General features: G+C 39.3%; 1 protein-coding gene across 1 annotated transcript in view; it reads left to right on the top strand.

Annotated features, from left to right (window-relative positions):
- Gmppa (GDP-mannose pyrophosphorylase A) overlaps positions 1 to 19090 on the top strand; it is a 41775-nt gene that overhangs the window by 20287 nt on the left and 2398 nt on the right. The window contains exon 5 of the mRNA XM_067149998.2: positions 6775 to 7075. Coding sequence (XP_067006099.2) covers positions 6775 to 7075 — 301 coding nt within the window. The remainder of the gene's footprint in view (positions 1 to 6774; positions 7076 to 19090) is intronic.

Below are 19090 nucleotides of genomic sequence, written 5' to 3'. Positions count from 1 at the left end.
AGCTCCCATGTTCAATGCTGAATGTCTTATTACATATTGTACACATGGCTTTATACAGGTTAGTTGAGCATGGTACCAAGAATATATCCTTCATTTCTCGTTTGGAATTGTATGCACATACATACTGTACTTCTTAATTGCACTTCTTCTTTTCACCCTCTTGTCACTATAATCTTCATGAGAACTACGCAAGAACTATCGCAGTAATCCATTTTCCCAACACAGCTTCACCAAGCTGTAACACCATCTGAACCAAAAGCAAAAGACACTGTGATGGCAAAAATGATAATTTGCATAGCAATGCTACCTAAGATAAAATTCTGAAAGATTTTAATTGTATAAAGTCCACCTGATCAATACACATTTGCCATTTGATAAATTGTCTGTATAAAAAAACTACATAGGACATGTTTCGAACTAGCCTAGAGGTCATCATCAGGTAAAATAACACAAAGATGAAACAAAAACAGTGATACATAAAATACTTGAGATAAAATACAATCAACAAATGCAACGAAAATCTATGTTTAAAATGTTCATAGCTTCAATCTTGGGCGAATTTAGTTGTAACAGGTGTGGGTCCAACCGTATGTATATGTCTTTTCACGAGAGTTTGATCGTGATGTAAACATGGTATGTCCACGCCTCCACCAAAGAAAGAGTTGTGATTTGCTGAGCGTGTAGTACTGACCTCCACCCCGTCAACGTCTCTTGTTCGGATGTACAGGGCTGCATGTCACTTATGACAACAGTGCGAAGATCTGAACTTCCGAATGAACGACTAAACCTGGATTCTGTTCACTTAGTTTATTGAACACATTCACGATGCACTGCTTATGGTCACTTCTGAGCGGTTTTCCTCTTTTGAGCTTCACTACATGTGATGGTCTCTCACTATGAATACTGACACCGACTGCTGCTGCAAGATGCAACACCTCATCTCCACGCTGTACAGCTTGGGACTTTCCCTCACTACGAGAAGACTTCCTGTGTTACACCATGCCTTGTGCCTTAATTTCTCGTTATTTAATTACTATTTAATTAAAACAAAACCATATATATACATCGGTTTATAGGACAACCATATTTTAATTTGATTTCGTACTCTTCCAAACTCTTTGGCTTGCAAGAAATCTGCTTCATTTTCCGTATCAAATACTATTTACAAAGACTTAATAACAAGATGTTCTAAAAAAGAATGAAACATGTACTGTGTATAATTAATTGATTTGCCAGAATGCAAATACAAGTGTCAAAAAGGTGGAAGATTTTTTTATTGTTATCAAGTCTTTGTAAACTCTTTGGGGCTGATGACCTTCAATGTAAGGCCCCTTTAAACAACAAGCATCATCATCATCATCATCACCAAACTCTCTAAATGTAATAAAATAAAATCAATGCGACGCACTACTTTTCTTCGAGTTCACATGCAGTCGAGTGAGTGCGACGGTTGCTTCTCCTATCAACTACGTCCATATCTACGTGCGTAGGAAAGGTGCTCCACCTATTTGTTTACATCAGGATTAAACTCTCATGAAAAGCGGTGTAATACAACTATTGGTTGGCTGGAGGAATACCTTAAACTTGTAAAGACTGTTAAATGTTGTTCTATTTGTCATGCTTCTGAAAATGGAGTGAAGCTTTAAATCTGTAAAATTTCTTTATGGAGAATACAAGTATAGCCAGGACTTCCTCTTTCCTCCAGCTTGTATACAAGCACAGGGCAGCAGTGACATGACGCTTAGTCCTGTTGAAACATGGTATATCCAGAAAGGAATGCAAGTGGTCGGAAATAATGTCCACATAACGTGCGCCTGTCAGTGCTCCCTGCAGCCGGAGAGTGGGGCCGAATTGCGACCATGAGAACACCTCCTGGACCAGAACTGAGCCACCTCCTGCTGGACACAACATTATTGACACGCAAGATCCATAGCTTCATGGGGCAGACATCACAGTCTCACGTGCTTATCGGCTCGATAGAACTGAAACCCGGGATTCATAGGACCATACCACACGCCGCCACTGTTCCATGGTCCATTGCCGATGTTCACGGGCCCGTGCACTTCGTCAAGCTCTGTGTTGAGGTGTCGGCACAGGGCCACGAGTTGGTCGTCGGGTGGTGAAGCCTATGCAGTACAGTTGCCTCCTTACAGTCCTGGTAGAAGTGGGGTTCTTGACTCCCAACATTCAACTGGGCGGTTATCTGACTCACAGTAGCCCATTAAACGCCTTTGGTCTTCCCTTGCGGCGGTTTACGCGGGTGATAACATTCACTCTGCGATATTGAAGATCCACCCTCAACACTGTTGATCTCGGAAACGTGAATTCGCGTGTAATCTCTGCAATGCTATGACCAATGCGCCAATGATCATTCCACATTCAAAGTCAGTTAACTCGTAACGTGTTGCCGTCTTCACAACCCTGGTGTCTGTGACAGACTGCTTGGCTACGCCGCAGTTAGCCGCAACATTCAGGGGTCATACACGGCACCTTTTCTAATTGGACACCCCTTCCTGTGACTTTTGGCCACTCAGTGTAATAGACCCAATGGTCCGCTTTGAAAGCTACAGGGGCCAGCCTGCTGTTGTTCATGCAGAAAAATGGCAAATGTATGAGCCTACAATCCCATACAATTAGAAGAAGTACAATTTTATAAGTCATCGGTCTAATGGTGGGCACACGTGGAACTATCCCTTGCCTCTTTGTGAACTTGTGGCAAACTTTTTCTCTATAGATTGACATCTTAAAGAAGATTGCAGTTTTGGCCCTGAAAGGATAGATCTGCATCTCCATGAATCATTGTCAGTGAGAAAGCACAAAAATAAACCATGACGAACACTCAGAATTTTAACCAAGTAAAAATTTGTTAAGTATAACACTAGAACCGCCGGAACATATTGTATACCTAGAACCGCCGATGCGGTCATTTTGACCGCTGTATTGGAATTATAATTTTTATTCTAAATACGTATAACTCATTGTCATACTTTCAAATATGTGTTACTAAGTTTATAAAACATTAATTATGGAATCTAAAGCAGAAAAGAAACAAATTATTTCATCGTATTGCAAATGTAATATTTTCCTAATTTATTACAAACACAGGTATGTTTCTCTAAAACACACTTATCTAATAAACAAACATTGCTTTTACTTCAAATTCCTTTAGTCTAAACTGTAAAATAGTTATTACACATTAACAGAAAAGAAAATTACTGTAACATTTTATTTAGTGTAATTTATGACCTGAAATATGTTTGCCAAATCCACGTACCACACCATATTTTTGAAACACTGTCTTTCTTTTCCATTAGTGTATTTGCACACTCTGATGAAATTCTGCATCGTTTGGAGCAGGAACTACATACCACGACCTTAGTTATGTCATTTGAGCAAGAACCACACACTAGCTGTTTGCACTTTCTGCAGGTAAAGTTTGTCTTATTCCTGCATTTCTTCATTTGGCATTGCCTCCTCTGTACATTTCCTTCCACAGGCTCCCTAAATTCGGGTTCTCTTTCTACATACTTAGGTTTCGATTCCATGTACCCCATACGAAGCTCCTCTGCTAGCTTCAGGATGTAGTTTCGGCGACTGATCTTCTTCCCGGTCACGTTTTTGAAAATGATCCAGGAATTGATAGCTGCCAAGTCAAGAATATTATGAAATACATGAACAGGCCATCTTCGGGTAGCGGATCGAACAGTATATTTTCTTCCCATTTGATCCACCACATCTACATCATATTTTGTATTGTTGTAGAAGTCTACTGTTTTGGGAATCCTTTTGGGATTAGCTTGAATTTCAACTTCTGAGTGCAAAGTACTGTATAGAAGGACGTTCTTGTTTCGTTTACCTTGATAAACAGTAAGTGTGTCATTGGAATGTTTCAGGAGAGTTGTGTCGTAAAGACTAGCTTTCATAGCCTTCACAGCTTTAGGTATTTCTCTCCTTGATCGTCTAATGGTTCCAACAATACTCGTACCATTACTTTTCAACTTCTTACCAAGTTTCACTGTTGTAAAAAAGTTGTCTGTAGTCACGTTTCGCCCCTTCTTTTGAAATGGTTCCATCAACTTCATTACTACACTTTCGGGAAGTCTCTCGTCACATCCTCTGAGATCGTCTTTTCCTAGGTAAGGAAACCCATTGCACAGAAAATTTGAGTCAACGTCCACAAGAAGCCAAAACTTAATTCCAAATTTATCTGGTTTGTTCGGCATGTACTGTAAGAATGGACACCTTGTTTTGCTTGGGAAAAGCTGCTCATCAGCCGGCAGATTTTCACCTGGAATATAAGTCAATTGACAATTTTCAATGAATTTGTTCCATACTTTTGATACTAACGCGAATTTATCAGTCTTCAAACGTTCTGATCTTGTAGTTCTGACGTCGAAACGCAAAAATCTTTGAATTTCTCGAAAACAATTCCTCCCCATTGTTTCACTGAAGAATGGTGGCCCCCACTTTTTAGACCAGAGTTCATCAAGTTCAGTGTTACTGGCTCCAAGAACACCACGAGCATACACTAAGGCAATGAATGCCTCCAGTTTTTCTAAACTTACACTCCACAATTCATTACCTAGAACACGTTTTGCTTCCGTTTCCGTACAGTGTTTGATGTGTTTCAATATAGACTCATCAATAACAAGACGCCATGCACTCTCTACACTGTCGTCAGAAACATGCCGCTTTGAATATGGAGTAGGTCCTGGATTTTCTTTCAAGATGTTGTGACAAACCATCCTGCCAGGTGTAGTCTTCCCAAACTTTCCTACAGTCCACTCCGTGATGCCGCCTGTACCTAGTAACGTATTACTTGTTCCTGGGAGGCTTGTGTTGATTCGTCCCCTCTTATTTCCAGCTTTTCGTACTACATTTTCTGTTGCTGTAATAGAACAATTGATAACTTTCAGTTCTCGGCCTATACCAGGCATAATTGCAGTCTAAATGTTGAATTTCAGTACCAAAGTTGATATGTTGACATCAAGATAACGTATATCATTATTGTAACTTACCTGGTTCAACAATTTGGTATTCAGCATCATCTGAATCACTGCTTTCAGAATGGACACTTGGTTGGTAGTAATCTTCGTCCGCAGCTTCTTCTCGTAGGTCCTCTACATCTGGGTCACATTCAACTTCAGACATATCATCTGGAATGTCATGCAGTAGAGTGAGTAATTCTTCATCGGTAAGGGTCGGTGGTCTACGACCCATGGTCTGTGACAAGCTGACGAAGCTGTGGCTCCAGACTGCCGAGAGAGATTAGTGGACAGTTGTCCCAAGGTTGTGATTGGCTCACGGAGAGAGGAGGGGTGAGGGAGGCCTTGAAGGGGATTGTGAGAGCGGAAGAATGTTCGCTACTCTCAGAGGAGAGTGAACCATTAGCCCTCGTAGCCGCCTTTCAATAAATGAATACAGAGGAAATTGAACAATGGCCGTGCATAGACTATCAGAGTTTCATTGTTGTGCTTACATTATTGCAGGGAGAATAATTATAAACAAATTTTATCTCAACCAGAGGAATAAGCACATGTTCTAACACATTTTATTATGATAATCAATACAGCGGTCAAAATGACCGCTCCGGCGGTTCTAGGTATACACGTTACCTACGTCCTATCCAATGACGCAAAATTAATTAAATTTAATACGGATGATTCTGACTGGTAATCAGGAAAAGTCACTGAAGCTCTTTACAATAGGACAAAAGATGTGGTCAAAATAAGGCTTTGAAAATGTGTAGCGGTCATTTTGACCGCTCCGGCGGTTCTAGTGATAATTTGATAGGCAACCCAGGAATCTGGGAAGAATAGGGTAAATAAATCCTGCTTACATACAGTATGTTTTCTTCCAAGTGTCAGTGAGGGAGTAAATACCAAGTACAGACAAGGTACACTTGTAGAATGATATTGGCATGAAGGTTGTTGTACCATTCAACAGGGATGTCTAATTATTATAGTCCATTCCTAGGAAAAAGAACTGACCCACCTCCACCTTGCACTGTACAGATTTTGTTTTCAGCCTGACCTTTAAACCGGAGATGCAAGGGACTAAAATTGAATATTAAAAGAAATTTATTAACTTTTTACCCACCTTGGTGGATAGAATTCCCCTTACTCAGAACGGATGAGGGGAACTTTGTGTGGTAATTAAAATAACAAGCTCTTGGATGGGGCTTCACCTAGGTATGTTTAGCTTAGTTTCTTGATTTCAATAACATATACATTCTTAATAGAGTGTCAGAACTCCAACCCAGGATTTTATTGATATGAATAATTAACTGAACTAGAAAGATACATATTATTTCACAGTGGCTGATAATCCTGTTGTTTTGTCCCTTAAAGATACAGTGGCAGTCATTGTAAACTCATGTAACTTTTGGTTACTTTAAGTTCTTTGTATGAAAATCTGTAGCCAAGATTTTCCTAATGCAGTTTATTGTACTTTTCACTATAACTACGAAAATATTTACAAATCTGTTCTCCTCCCTTGTTGACTCAAACATTGGGGATACTTAGTTGAACTACTGCTGAATTAGGAAGTGTCCTTATTTAGTTCTGCAGTTGTAACTTTTGTATCTTTACAGTAATAATGTTTTTCCCTCTGTAAAAAACAATGTTGTCTTTGTTCCTTTGAACGAATCATTTTCTGCGATTGCTTAATTTGTTACTTTCTGGCCTACACACCTTTGTTTAATAAAGGAATAAAATAATTTAAACCAATATGTGGTGAATTATTTATTGTAAATATTATTATTTTTTGGAACAGTGATCTTCGTGGAAATGGCAAAGATTCTGCTGTAATCCATCTGGAACAAGATGTCCTAATGCCTTTGGCTGGAACTGGGCAGATATTCGCACTCCAGACCAGCAATTGGTGGTCTCAAGTAAAGACTGCTGGCTCAGCCATATACGCTAATCGCCACTATCTAGAGCTGTATCGAACAAGACATCAGGATAGGTTAGCATCGAACCAAGAACAACGCAGCAGTGGTGAGGCTAAGGGGAAATGTGTGATCATTGGAGATGTTCATATTCATCCTACAGCAACTGTAGATTCCACAGCTACGGTAAGTATCCTAATAAACTACAAAGAATATTTTTCAATTTATAGTGAAGATCTTACAAAACTGAACTAAGTACAACAGTAGTCAATAAAATAACTTACAGTATTTAGAATGCAAATGTCCTTGATCCAAATAATGACCTTAGATGTACCATGTAGTTGTTAGGTACATAAAGTTTTTGTACAAGTTGATAAACAGGAGTTGAGGTTTTTCTTTTTTAAAGTGCAAATATTTTTCTGCTGGTTATTGGTTTTTGTAACTCAGGTAGTACCGTATTTATGCGAATAATCCCCGCACCCTAACTTTAGGTAGGCTTATTTTGAAAAAAGAAATGCCAACATTGACGCAAATAAAACCCGCACCCGAATTTCGTGCCCCAATTTAAAAAAAAAATGTGCAGGTATTATTCGCGTAAATACGATATTTAATGATGAACACTTAGAGCTTTGCTGACATACATTACAACATTTTCCAGTGTGAAAAAGTTTCCTTCTTGTACGTAGAACATTTTCATACAAATTCGTATGCATACTATTAGAACTGCTTCTAACACATTACGCATGTAGAACATGTCCTGAAGCCACTGTGAAGTTATGTGTACAGCTGCAGTATAGTAATATTGTTAGAATCACTTCTCACACATTATGCATGGATACTGTCTGAAGCAAGTTACAGCGGGTGGTATAAGCTGATGGGCAAACAAAGTTATTCCCTACCTCACAACATCACACTTTAGTTCAAGCACCTCCCTTGGGCAAAGCACACTAAATTTTAAAATAGTATGATGAATTGTGGACATTCATCCATACCTTCCTATATAAGAAGAGAAATTAAAGGGCATTTTATTAGTGGATATGGTTAATCATGTAATATTTGATAAAAAAGGTTTGAAATTAGAAAATTGTGAATCTGTACAAATATTCCAGTTAAGGTAAGCAGTATTTGAATTTTCAGGTCTTTTCCCAGCCACATAAAAAAATCTTCTCAGAGAAAGTCAACAACTTGGAAGTGTGCATTGAAAACAGGAAGCAGGATAGGAACATACACAATGAATAAACACAGTGATGGACTGAATTTCCTCATTCTTGATGTAGGAATGTCTAGCCCTCTGATTAAGCTGAGAAAAAGAAACCAGCTCATGAATGGTTCAGGGAGCTGATAGTATTATGTAACAGATGACATCGTGATTATAGCCATGGAACGTCCATTTTTATGTGAAATCCAAACAGGTGGAACTTTCATTTCAAAAATCCCACATGTATTAGGAGTTCGAACTGCAGTCACCTTAATGAGAAGGTAATAACGATACTAAAACCTACCATTGTCCCAATGTGATTTCTTATTCTCATCATTTCTTTCTGCCGTCCCCTCTGCTCGCATAAGCCTGTCAGTTGTACTTTGTGTATATGTGCATGCATGCCAACCTACTTTCCTGTTTCTACATACATTTGTTTATTCCCTTTCCATTACATTATACAGTCTTAAGTAAAATCACTAAAAACACTAAGTAATGTTCTGTTTCATATAGTAAGTACAGTATTTTATGAACACGTTGCAGATTCACCAGTGATAGTGCAAAATGACCAAGTGAGTTGGCATCACAGATTTTGTATTGATGTGCAAAATGTAAGCTGAAAAGAAAACTGGATAAATACAAGTGAATATAAATATGAATACAGGTGGTAAAACACTAGAAATACAGGACAAACAAAAAAGTAGAAAGAGATTGAATGGATCTTCAAAAATCTGCGGATAACCCCTTAATGAGTGTTGATGCCTGCCCTCCTGATGAAGCTAGGCAGTGTGCTAAGAAGAATTAGAATGGATGAGGAGCCAATGTATTTGAAGACGGCATTGTTGTCAGTGTTTCCTGTTTCTGATGTTTTTTCTTCCCATACTGACCTGCCTTTTTGTTCATCCTATTAATGCAGTGAAGTCCCATGGTCCTAAATTTGTTTGGCCTAGGTGTATTGAAGGACAATTATAATGAAAAAGATTTACATAAATTTACTGTACTTTGTTTGTTAGAAGAAGTATGAATATGTAAAATTTACACATTTACATGACTTTCAGGCTACAGAACTATATCATGTCAAAAGCAAAAAATAAGTATATTCTGGAATATACCTTGTCCAAAATGTGACATTTACTTAAGTACAAACTCTGCTCTCCTCTTCTGCTCAGCAAATTTAGTTATCTTTTTATTGTTGTTAGCAATGTATTCACACCGTTATAGCATTGCCAAGGCAATGAAGTTGTCTTGTCCCATTTTTTAATTTTTAGGGGGAGTAGTTTTGGTGACATTGGGATAGGAAAGGACTAGGAAGGAATTAGCTGTGGCCTTTACTAAGGAACAACTCCAGCATTCATCTGATATGAAAATAGGAAACAATGAAAAACCATCTTCAGGGCTGCCAATGTTGGGATTTGCACTCGCCATCTCCCGAATACAACTTTACAACTACGTGGCCAACTTGCTTTGTTTGTCCCATTGTTTTTTGGTAAACAAGTTTCAACATATTTCAGAGTGCTAAAACATCCTTCTCATTCAGCATTTGCCATTGGAGTTGTCAGAACTATGTTCAACATTTTTCATGTTTAAAAAAAAGTATCTTCTAAATTCTCAATGAAGAGAGAGATCGGTGTACAAATAGAATTTGTGGTCTTGAACTGTGCTCACTGGTCAGGTCAGGAATATCCTGCTATCGTATGTGACAGTAGATGGTACGACCTGCGACTGTCTGGCTGACGGTCAGACGGCCATTACCAAACCTGACAACCAGAAGGGGGACCAATGGCTACGGGCAGAAGAGTTCCCCTTTTAGAGGCCAGATGAAGCCTTTGTGCGGGAAATAGCACATTGATTCATCAGAAATTGTCAGTCAATGGCTATGAAGGCAGAAGAAGGAACCTTGTAAACACCTCAACGGCGGAGTAGGCAGAGGAATTGTGAACCACAAACTGCTGCCTTGCAGATAGGGTGAGGACCCTAAGGCTAAGGGAAGATACTCTGACAGAAAACGAGCTGGCATGATAGCTAAGAGGGTAGCCCCCTCATCATGCTAGCTTCCGTAGGGCAAATAACCCATGTGGAGCGAAATTAACTGTTCAGAGAAACACAAGAGTAGCCGGACGGATATCAAGGAAACAGCTTAGCGCGAAATGGTAAATGAGAATTGGTACTTGGAATGTGACCTCGCTGTCAGGGAAGGAGGTATAAATAGTTGAAGAAATGGAGAAGTACAAGCTTGCCATACTTGAAGTCAGTGAAACCAAGAGAAAAGGTAGTGGCCAAATAAATTTGGATAAGGGACATGTAATGAGATACTCAGGAGTCAGCAGGAATGAAAGGGCAAAAGAAGGAGTGGCCATCAATATGTCCGAAGCAGTGGAAAACAAAGTGACAGGATGGGAACCTATCAACTCCAGACTTACCACAGTGGATGTGGGACTAGAAGAAAGTATTATGCTAGTGCAGGTCTATGCCCCCACTGAAGATATGCAACAAGTAGATAAGGAGCAATTCTATGTTCAAAAGCAAAAAGCTATAGACAAAGCCAGGGAAAGAAGCAGACATGTTATTGTGATGGGGACTGGAATGCTAGGATTGGAAACAGGTTACGTCGAGGACATGGATGGATGGGCCAACATGGAGTAGAATGTTCAATCAGTACCAATGGTGAAAGAATGTTGGAATTCTGTATTGATAACGAGCTAAGGATTGGCAACACCTTTTTCCCCCATAAAAGTATCCATAAAATAACTTTTGAGGCAGTAGGCCGAGGAGCAAAGAGTTGCATTGAAGTCTTTTGTTACACCAAGAACATGACTTATGCAGCACTAGATGTAAGGGTCTTCCGGAGTGCAGAAAATGAGTACAGAACATCGGCCTCTGGTTATGAAAACAAGGTTTTTTTGCTAGGGGCTTTACGTCGCACCGACACAGATAGGTCTTATGGCGACGATGGGATGGGAAAGGCCTAGGAGTTGGAAGGAAGCGGCCGTGGCCTTAATTAAGGTACAGCCCCAGCAAAAACAAGGTTTAAGGCTACACCCACACCCTCTCATTTTCGATCCGAGAAAATAAGAATTTCTGCATTCAGAGAGGAAGAGGTAAGGCAGAATTATGTTCAGAAGTTCGGGGGATAATTCAGCAAACACAAAGAGAAGAACCCAAGAAAGGCTGGAACTTATAAGAGAGATGGAGGGAATTTAAGACAAATATTATCAAAGTAGCAGAAGAGGTCTGTGGGAACACTACAGTAAACACACGAAGGAAACTAACAAAGTGGTGGACTGAGGAAGTCAAGGAAGGTGTAAGGAGGAAATAGGCAGCATGGAAGGAGTACATGAGAACGAAGGGTAGAGGACTGGAGAAATTATGTTGAAATACGAAATGAAGCTAAACGACAAGTACAAGTGGCAAAAGAAAACTGGCAGGAATTTGGTGAGGAAATGGAATCAGAGTACAGAAATAATCAGAAGAAGTTTTGGAAGATACTAAGATCACTCCAAGGCAAAATTGGAAAGAGAATCAGAAGCATTAAAGACAGTAACCAGAAGATCCAAACAGGCCACGGAACATTCTTGATACGTAGAGCACTTATTATGAGGACGTGTTCTGTGTAGACCAGAATTCACAAGACTACTCCGGTAATGGGGCAGAAGAAGGGGAGTCAATTATGCAGAGTGACGTAAGAGAGGCTATCACTGAAATGAAGGTGGGCTAGGCAATTGGTTGGGATGGAATTTCACTGGAATTGATGAAGTATGGAGGAGAGGCTGTGGTGAAATGGATGACAAGGATATGTCAACAAGAATGGAGCATTCAGAAGATTCCAAAGGATTGGGAGAAGAACATTATTGTTCCTATCCATAAGAAGGGCAGCACTCTGGACTGTGCAAACTATCAAGCAATTTGTCTTCCCAGTGTGGCCGGAAAGATATAATCTCGCATATTGGAGAGGAGGCTGAGACAAGAAGTAGTGGAAAAATTGGAAGAAGAACAGTGTCCTTTCATGCCAAATCGACAAACACACAACCATATGTACACACAAAGAACCGTTATACAGAAACGACTTAATCATGGGAAGAATGTTCTAGCTGCATTTGTCGACCTAAAGGCTGCATTTGACTCGGTCCCCAGGGAACAGCTTTGGGTAGCACTTGAAGAGGAAAAGGTAACCAAGAGACTCCTTTACCACATTAGGAGCACATACAATAGAGTCCAAGGAGTGGTGAGAATAGCTGGTGAATGCTCTAGGGAATTTGAAATGGCGAAGGGAGTAAAGCAGGGTGACAGCTTGAGCCTTCTTCTCGTTATCTTCATGAACCAAGTCATTAAGCAGTGTAAAAGAAGAACTAAAAGAATTAAGGTTGGCAACTGGAACATGAGACCAATATATGTCCAATCCTTGGTCTCTGCAGATGACATTCTGATTTTAGCTGGATCTCCAACAAACTCTTACTGAATCGGCTTACGCCTTCCAGAACCGTGGGATGGAAGTGAATGCGAACAAAACCAACGTCATTGCAGTTCACCAAAGGAGAAAAAGTACAGCTTCAGATCAAGTGGAACAATGAGGATATTCAGCAAGTAGAACAAATTGAGTACCTGGGCACCATCTTCGGAGAGGATTGGAAAATTAGAGGCAGAAATAAATAACAGAATCAGAAAAGCTAATAAAGTTTACTATGGTATAAACAACATAATCATAGGGAAGAAAGAAATTGTTAGAAAAACAAAAATGCAGATATATCATGCCGTGTACCTGCCAACCCTCCTGTATGGTGCAGAGAGTTGGACAGAGTCCGGCCCCGCGGTGTAGGGGGCAATACTTCCGCCTGTCACCCGGCAGCCCCGGGTTCGATACCTGGCCGGGTCAGGGGTTTTTAATTGTAAATGATTAATATCCCTGGACTGGGTGTTTGTGTCGTCCTTAACGTTCCTTTCCTCACATTCAACACTGCACTTCGACAATTGCAATTACACCCAGGTTCATATCATACAGTGCAAATAGTGGCAAAAGATCTACAGAGGTCAACGCCATGAACAAATAGCATTTTTTTTAAAAGTTGGACAGTGCATAAAAAACTGGAGAGTCGTTAGGTCACCACTGAGATGAGATATCTATGGAAAGTTGCCGGGAAAACTCGAAGAGACCTTATTAGAAACACCACAGTGAGAGATGACCCTCAGCAGCAGCCAATAATGCATGTCATTGAGAGGAGAGGATTGGGCTGGATTGGTCACCTAAAAAGAGTGGAAGATGAAAAGAAAGCGAAACAGGTGTGGTGAGAGCCAGACCAACAGGAAGAACACGAGGGAGGCCACAGATCGAATGGGAGTACATCTTGGGACTGATCAGGTAGCGAGGGAAGACCCTGGGTGATGTTCAGAGAATGGCACGCGACATGAAAAACTTTCATAAATGGCTGAAATGCCCCGATGCCTAACGGCACAAAGGGAAAGAAGAAGAACTGTGCTCTGGAATATTGTTTACTTTTCTTTCCTCCTCCTGTATTAATAATAATAAAAAAACTGTGAAGAACCAAGAAATGTTGACAAATTAACACAAACACCCCACAGTACATCAACCACTGGAGGAATTTAAGAATTATAAGGCCTGTGGAGAAGACTAAGTTTTTGCAGAAACGTGGAAATATGACAGAGACACGGTTTGGACCACCTTACACATTGCTCCATGTCTATAAACCATCCACTCCACAAACAAGAAGAAGAGAGCAATCCAGATAAACAAATCAGTCTGTGGAAACTATTAAATATGCAACCTTCCTACATCCCAATCAAGTGGCTTTAAAAAATATATTTAAAAGATACTTGCGAACTTTCGAGCACCGTCCACTATCACAACTCCCACCACGCCCATGGCAAGTGAGCTATTGCGAGACTTGATAAGCAGCGTACAGTTTCTAGGCTATACAATACCTGCTCCTGGTCTTTGTGTGCACCTCCTGTTGTAAGGTACGTGATTGTATCTGTGCTCGTTTTTTGGGTTCATTTGAGGTACCCATAATGAATTAATAGTGGCGCTCACGATTCCTGCTGTCTTCTAACCCTTAAACACACATCTCGTTGTATTATCCCAGTTTAGGCAGAGTGACCGATGTATTTCTTATTTTAGTAAAAGCAGCGAGATGCATAAAACTACTTCACAAGGGGCAGGTGTACGAACCCGGCATATTACTTGAAAATGTAATGTGGACTCATTGTAGGATAAATTGACATTCAGTATAACAATGTGGCTTTAGTGAGATGTGAATATTGTTTGTTCCACCTTCCTTTAACTACTTCATTGAAATCCCACATCTGGACTTTGAAGACTAATAGCAGCACTATCAGTTCAGTAGAACAACTGTGCTTTATGTATCATAATACAAGTATAAACAGAGGGTTTGTGACACTGTTGACAGAAAATGTAATAATATACTCACAGCATTGAATTGTGTGTTCCCCCCCTCATATTTTATTGATAATGTCTTTCCTTGTGATCCCCATGTTCCTCTATTAGGACTTATATGTCTTGGGGTAGAATGCAGTTTTGCTTGGGAATAATTTAGAGCATTATTATTGTGATGAACAATCTATGTCCTAAGCATGGTTTTGTGCAGACAGAGCATTCACAGCCAAGGTTGTCAGTAAAAGCAGGTACCCTACAGTAGAACCTCGATGCACCGTTCCTAGAACTGTCGTTTCACCGTATTCATCGTTCAATTCATTCAGTCTCGAAAATGTTCCATATAAACTAATGTTAAATTTTTCCGAATCTATCGGTTTTTCGCATCAATCGTCACAATTTTCCCGTATTGATCGTTCGTGTGAATTTAAAGCGGCATGGAACAGCGGCAACCTGTTACACAAGAATGTACGGGCTATGAGTGATTAGGAGTTTCTAGGCTGGACTGAAGTGTATAGATTATTTATGCGCAACCACACTATATAGGCCTAACCACGCCTACGAGCCTTCTGGCGCCAAAGCTTCTGCTCGAAGCGCCAATTCGTCGTCGTGCTGTTTTGTTTCATTTTGAGTGGTCCTGTACTGTGTCTTGGTTGTGTGCAACAATTACAATTTTATCTACCATTCGTAATTACGTTGTTTTTCTCATCTTAGTTGCTATGTGTTAATGTTATTCATGTCTGGCTCCATGGCTAAATTGTTAGCGTGCTGGCCTTTGGTCACAGGTGTCCCGGGTTAGATTCCCAGCAGGGCTGGGAATTTCATTGGTTAATTTCCCTGGCATGGGGGCTGGGTGTATGTGTTGTCTTCATCATCATTTCATCCTCATCACAACGCGCAGGTCGCCTACGGGAGTCAAATCAAAAGACCTACTAAAAACCATACACCATTTCATTTCAATGTTATTCACGACATGTCACTTCCCGTGAAAAGGATTAGAACTCTCAAAGAACAATTGAAAATCATAGTAGTAGTTTAATCGAATCCGTTCAAAAAAAGAGTAGATACTGCTAAATGTCTCAGGTTAGTATCTTCAACTTTAAACTCCATATTTGCCAAGAAGAATGAGATAAGAGAGCAAATTGATAAATGTGGCAGTTCAAGTAAAATTAAAGAAAATAAAGAGAATCTAGGTTTGCTCAGCTGGAGAATATCCTTTTCATTTGCTACTAGTAAGCAAGGGCTTCCAATATCCCTATAGATGGAACCATATTACGGGACAAAGCCAAGATCATAGCTGCAAGATTGAAAACTGATCATTTTACTGCATCGAATAGATGGATCGCTCGATTTAAGTGTGACATGGACTAGTCTTAAGAAGGTTTCCGGAGAAAGTGCTTCTGTGGACACTGAAGGTAAGGAGCTGTGGATCGAGAGACTGCCTTCGCTACTGGAGGGGTACAAGCCGCGTGACTTATAAAATTAGAAAAATGTAGGAAATATTAATGAAATTTAAGGGATGTAAAATATTGAAAGAAAGAAAGGAAGGAAATAAGCCAAAATGTGGCTCATCTTACGTAACCAAGTGTTGGACATATTAGTAAACTAATGTACTTGGAAGCAAAAGAAATGAAAAAAGAAAAATAATAAAGTTTAAAAGTTAAATAAATATATAGTTATAATGAAAAGTGTTATGAATGGAGGGAATTTTTTATATTTATTTTTCTTTTCTTTTATATCAGCATTAGATGAGAATTCATTCCACCATTTTAATACAAAGAATATAAAACTTTTAACTTAATTCATATCTTGAAGTGGCTTTACACTTTCATTTTTTAAAGTCATTAATCTCCATGGATACCTTCAGCATCTTTTACATTGTTTTCTTATACACAACTTACTGTATAGGATGTCCTTTCCACTACAATAATATATTTGTTCAACTCACATTTTACTAAGGCAATATTTTGCATGTATGCTCAATTCTACATCTCATCAAGATTATGAATTATTTTAAAGTGTATCTACGCTTCGCATTGGTAAGAATATCATAAGACTTCTTCTCCTCTACCACAGAAACACTATGCATATATGCTCACATCTCATCAAGACTGTGAATTGTATCTATGTTCTTGAATACTACGGAGAATATTTTAAGACTACTTCTTCTCATATATTCCTACAGTTAAGTGAACTAATTTCTTACAACAAATGTGTTTTCAGGAAATTGTATGAACAATTTTTGATAGTGTCAAACAGATTTTAAGACCATCTTTAAAACAACTGTGTTTCAAATACTTTGTTCTACACGCAATATGGCTGAAGATGACCTTTAAATAGGTTGAAACTAATCCCATTAAATGTTTAATTAATAAACACAATTTAATTTGTATTAAAAAGGTGGAAAAAATCACTTATTATTTTATTTGGTTCCATCAAAGTTCAATATGGACCCATAAAATGAAAATTTTTTTCTTTAGAAAATCTCTGTGTTAATGGTGAAGATAACGACGACAATGATGCCTTTAATGAAGACTGGGAACAATTAAAGGGTGAAAGTGATGCTGTCCCTGTTGATTTTGGAGACTTTGTGCTGATCGATTCTCGTGGAGTGGAAACAATTGAAGAGCTGTATGACAATGGCACAGGGGAGAGGAGTGATGAAGGGGGGAAGAAGACTATCATGAGCCCGAAGTCGTCCCGAGGTTCGCTGAAGCGAATGCTGCCTTAGCGAAGGTGAAATCCTTCATGTGCTCGCACAATATCAGTGATCGTGAAGAAGAGAACATTTTGCAAGTAGAGAAGGCTTTGACTGGGGAAAAAACGTAACTTTATTTGCTAAAAAGAACAAGTAATAAAATGACAGATACAAAATTATACTATTATTTTTTAAACTTTATAACAAGATTGATACACATTAAAATTAGCATCCTGTAACATTAATTACTCGAAGGAATATCAGTTAGTCACCTGTTTTGTTATTTTATTAGACCTATTTGAAAGACTTAAATGAATTGAAATATTATGCTATACAAATGAATGTACATCCTAACCAATATTAGTGTTCTATTAAATAAAGACCAGTAATAGTGTCAATATTGTTGCCAAGAAAAGAAGATAGAAATAAATATGACAATGTAAAGAAAAGGTCATTTATAGCCACAAATGCTGTAAGTTTTGTTCGTACATTTGAATTAAAGAATAACATTCCACAAGTTGAGAGTTTCAAGACTTTCTTCTGTCATTGTTTTTGAATTTAACAACTGGCAATTATTGTAGGTCTATTCTAAAAATTGACAGAATATTAAAACACCGCTATTAAAAAAGCCATCGTATTGGTGCACCCCTTCACTCTTCCCAAGATAACGAACGTCGCCCCTGTCCTCTCTAGCACGAGCGGATTACGGTTCGTCAGCTGGGAGCCAACTTCACGTTCATGATTAAGTGATCTATTTTCCACAAATTGATTAAACAATTCAGGGATGGAAAATGGAGAACGTACACCATGTTTCTAACCGGGTCGTATGTACAGTAAAGAATGAAACAACCAAGCGAGTTGGTCATGCGTTCAGAGTCGCACAGTTGTGAGCTTGCCTTCGGGAGATAGTGGGTTCAGTTTCCATCTTCATATTTCCCATTTTCACACCAGGCAAGTGCTGGGACTGTATCTTAATTAACAACACGGCCTATGCTGACGACGCACTTTTGTTAATCAAAGCTGACAATGACGCTAACTTAAACACTCGAGCGAACACAGCACTACATATTCTGTTCAACTGGGGTTCCAAAAACAAGCTGCAATTTAATCTACTGAAAACTAAGGCTATGGTTGTCATGAGAAGAAGAAACCTGATAAAGCCACAACTCAAGACGAACGGACAGGAAATCGCAATAGAAGATCAACTTTTATACGTGGAGGTCCTGCTCGACAAAAATTTAACTTTTAGGCCACATTTCAATAAACTAAAGCTTAAATCAGATAAATTTCTTCAGGCTATTGCTACTGCATGCAGGCCGTCTTGGGGAATAAACTCAGAGGTACTCTGCATTATATACTACACAACCCTTGTTCCACTAATACTGTATTGTGCATCATCATTTCGTTCTACACTTGAAAAGCAGCGGGCTAAGGAAAAACTTCTGCAGATTCAGAGAGGAATCGTACTTCGAATTTCTCATGCTTATCACACAGTATGTGCACAAGCAGCCCTTGTCATCGCTGGAATAGAATCCCTGTTCTTTACTGCCATCGGAATGGCTGAATTCATGTTAATGAAGAAAAACATAACATTACCTGCACTAATTCTTGAAACCACTCAGAGAAGAACTAACTACTATATCTACACAGACGGCTCTCGCACATCTAATAACACTGAATCTGACACAGTGGGATGCGCATTCGGTGTCTATGGGAATAACAGGGACGTGTTTTCAGCCCAATACAAATTGTCATCCAGCTGCTCAGTATTTCAAGCTGAGCTATGGGCCAAGTCTGTTGTGAAGTGGTGTGAACACAATTGTAGCGCTCGAATACCAAATGACTCAGCGGCTGTGTGGAACACGATCAACAACAAGCACAATGTCAATCCAATAGCTGCTA

This window comes from Anabrus simplex, chromosome 6 (genome assembly GCF_040414725.1).
Source record: "Anabrus simplex isolate iqAnaSimp1 chromosome 6, ASM4041472v1, whole genome shotgun sequence".
In the NCBI taxonomy this organism is placed as follows: domain Eukaryota; kingdom Metazoa; phylum Arthropoda; class Insecta; order Orthoptera; family Tettigoniidae; genus Anabrus; species Anabrus simplex.
This window is presented reverse-complemented; position numbering and strand designations above follow the sequence as displayed.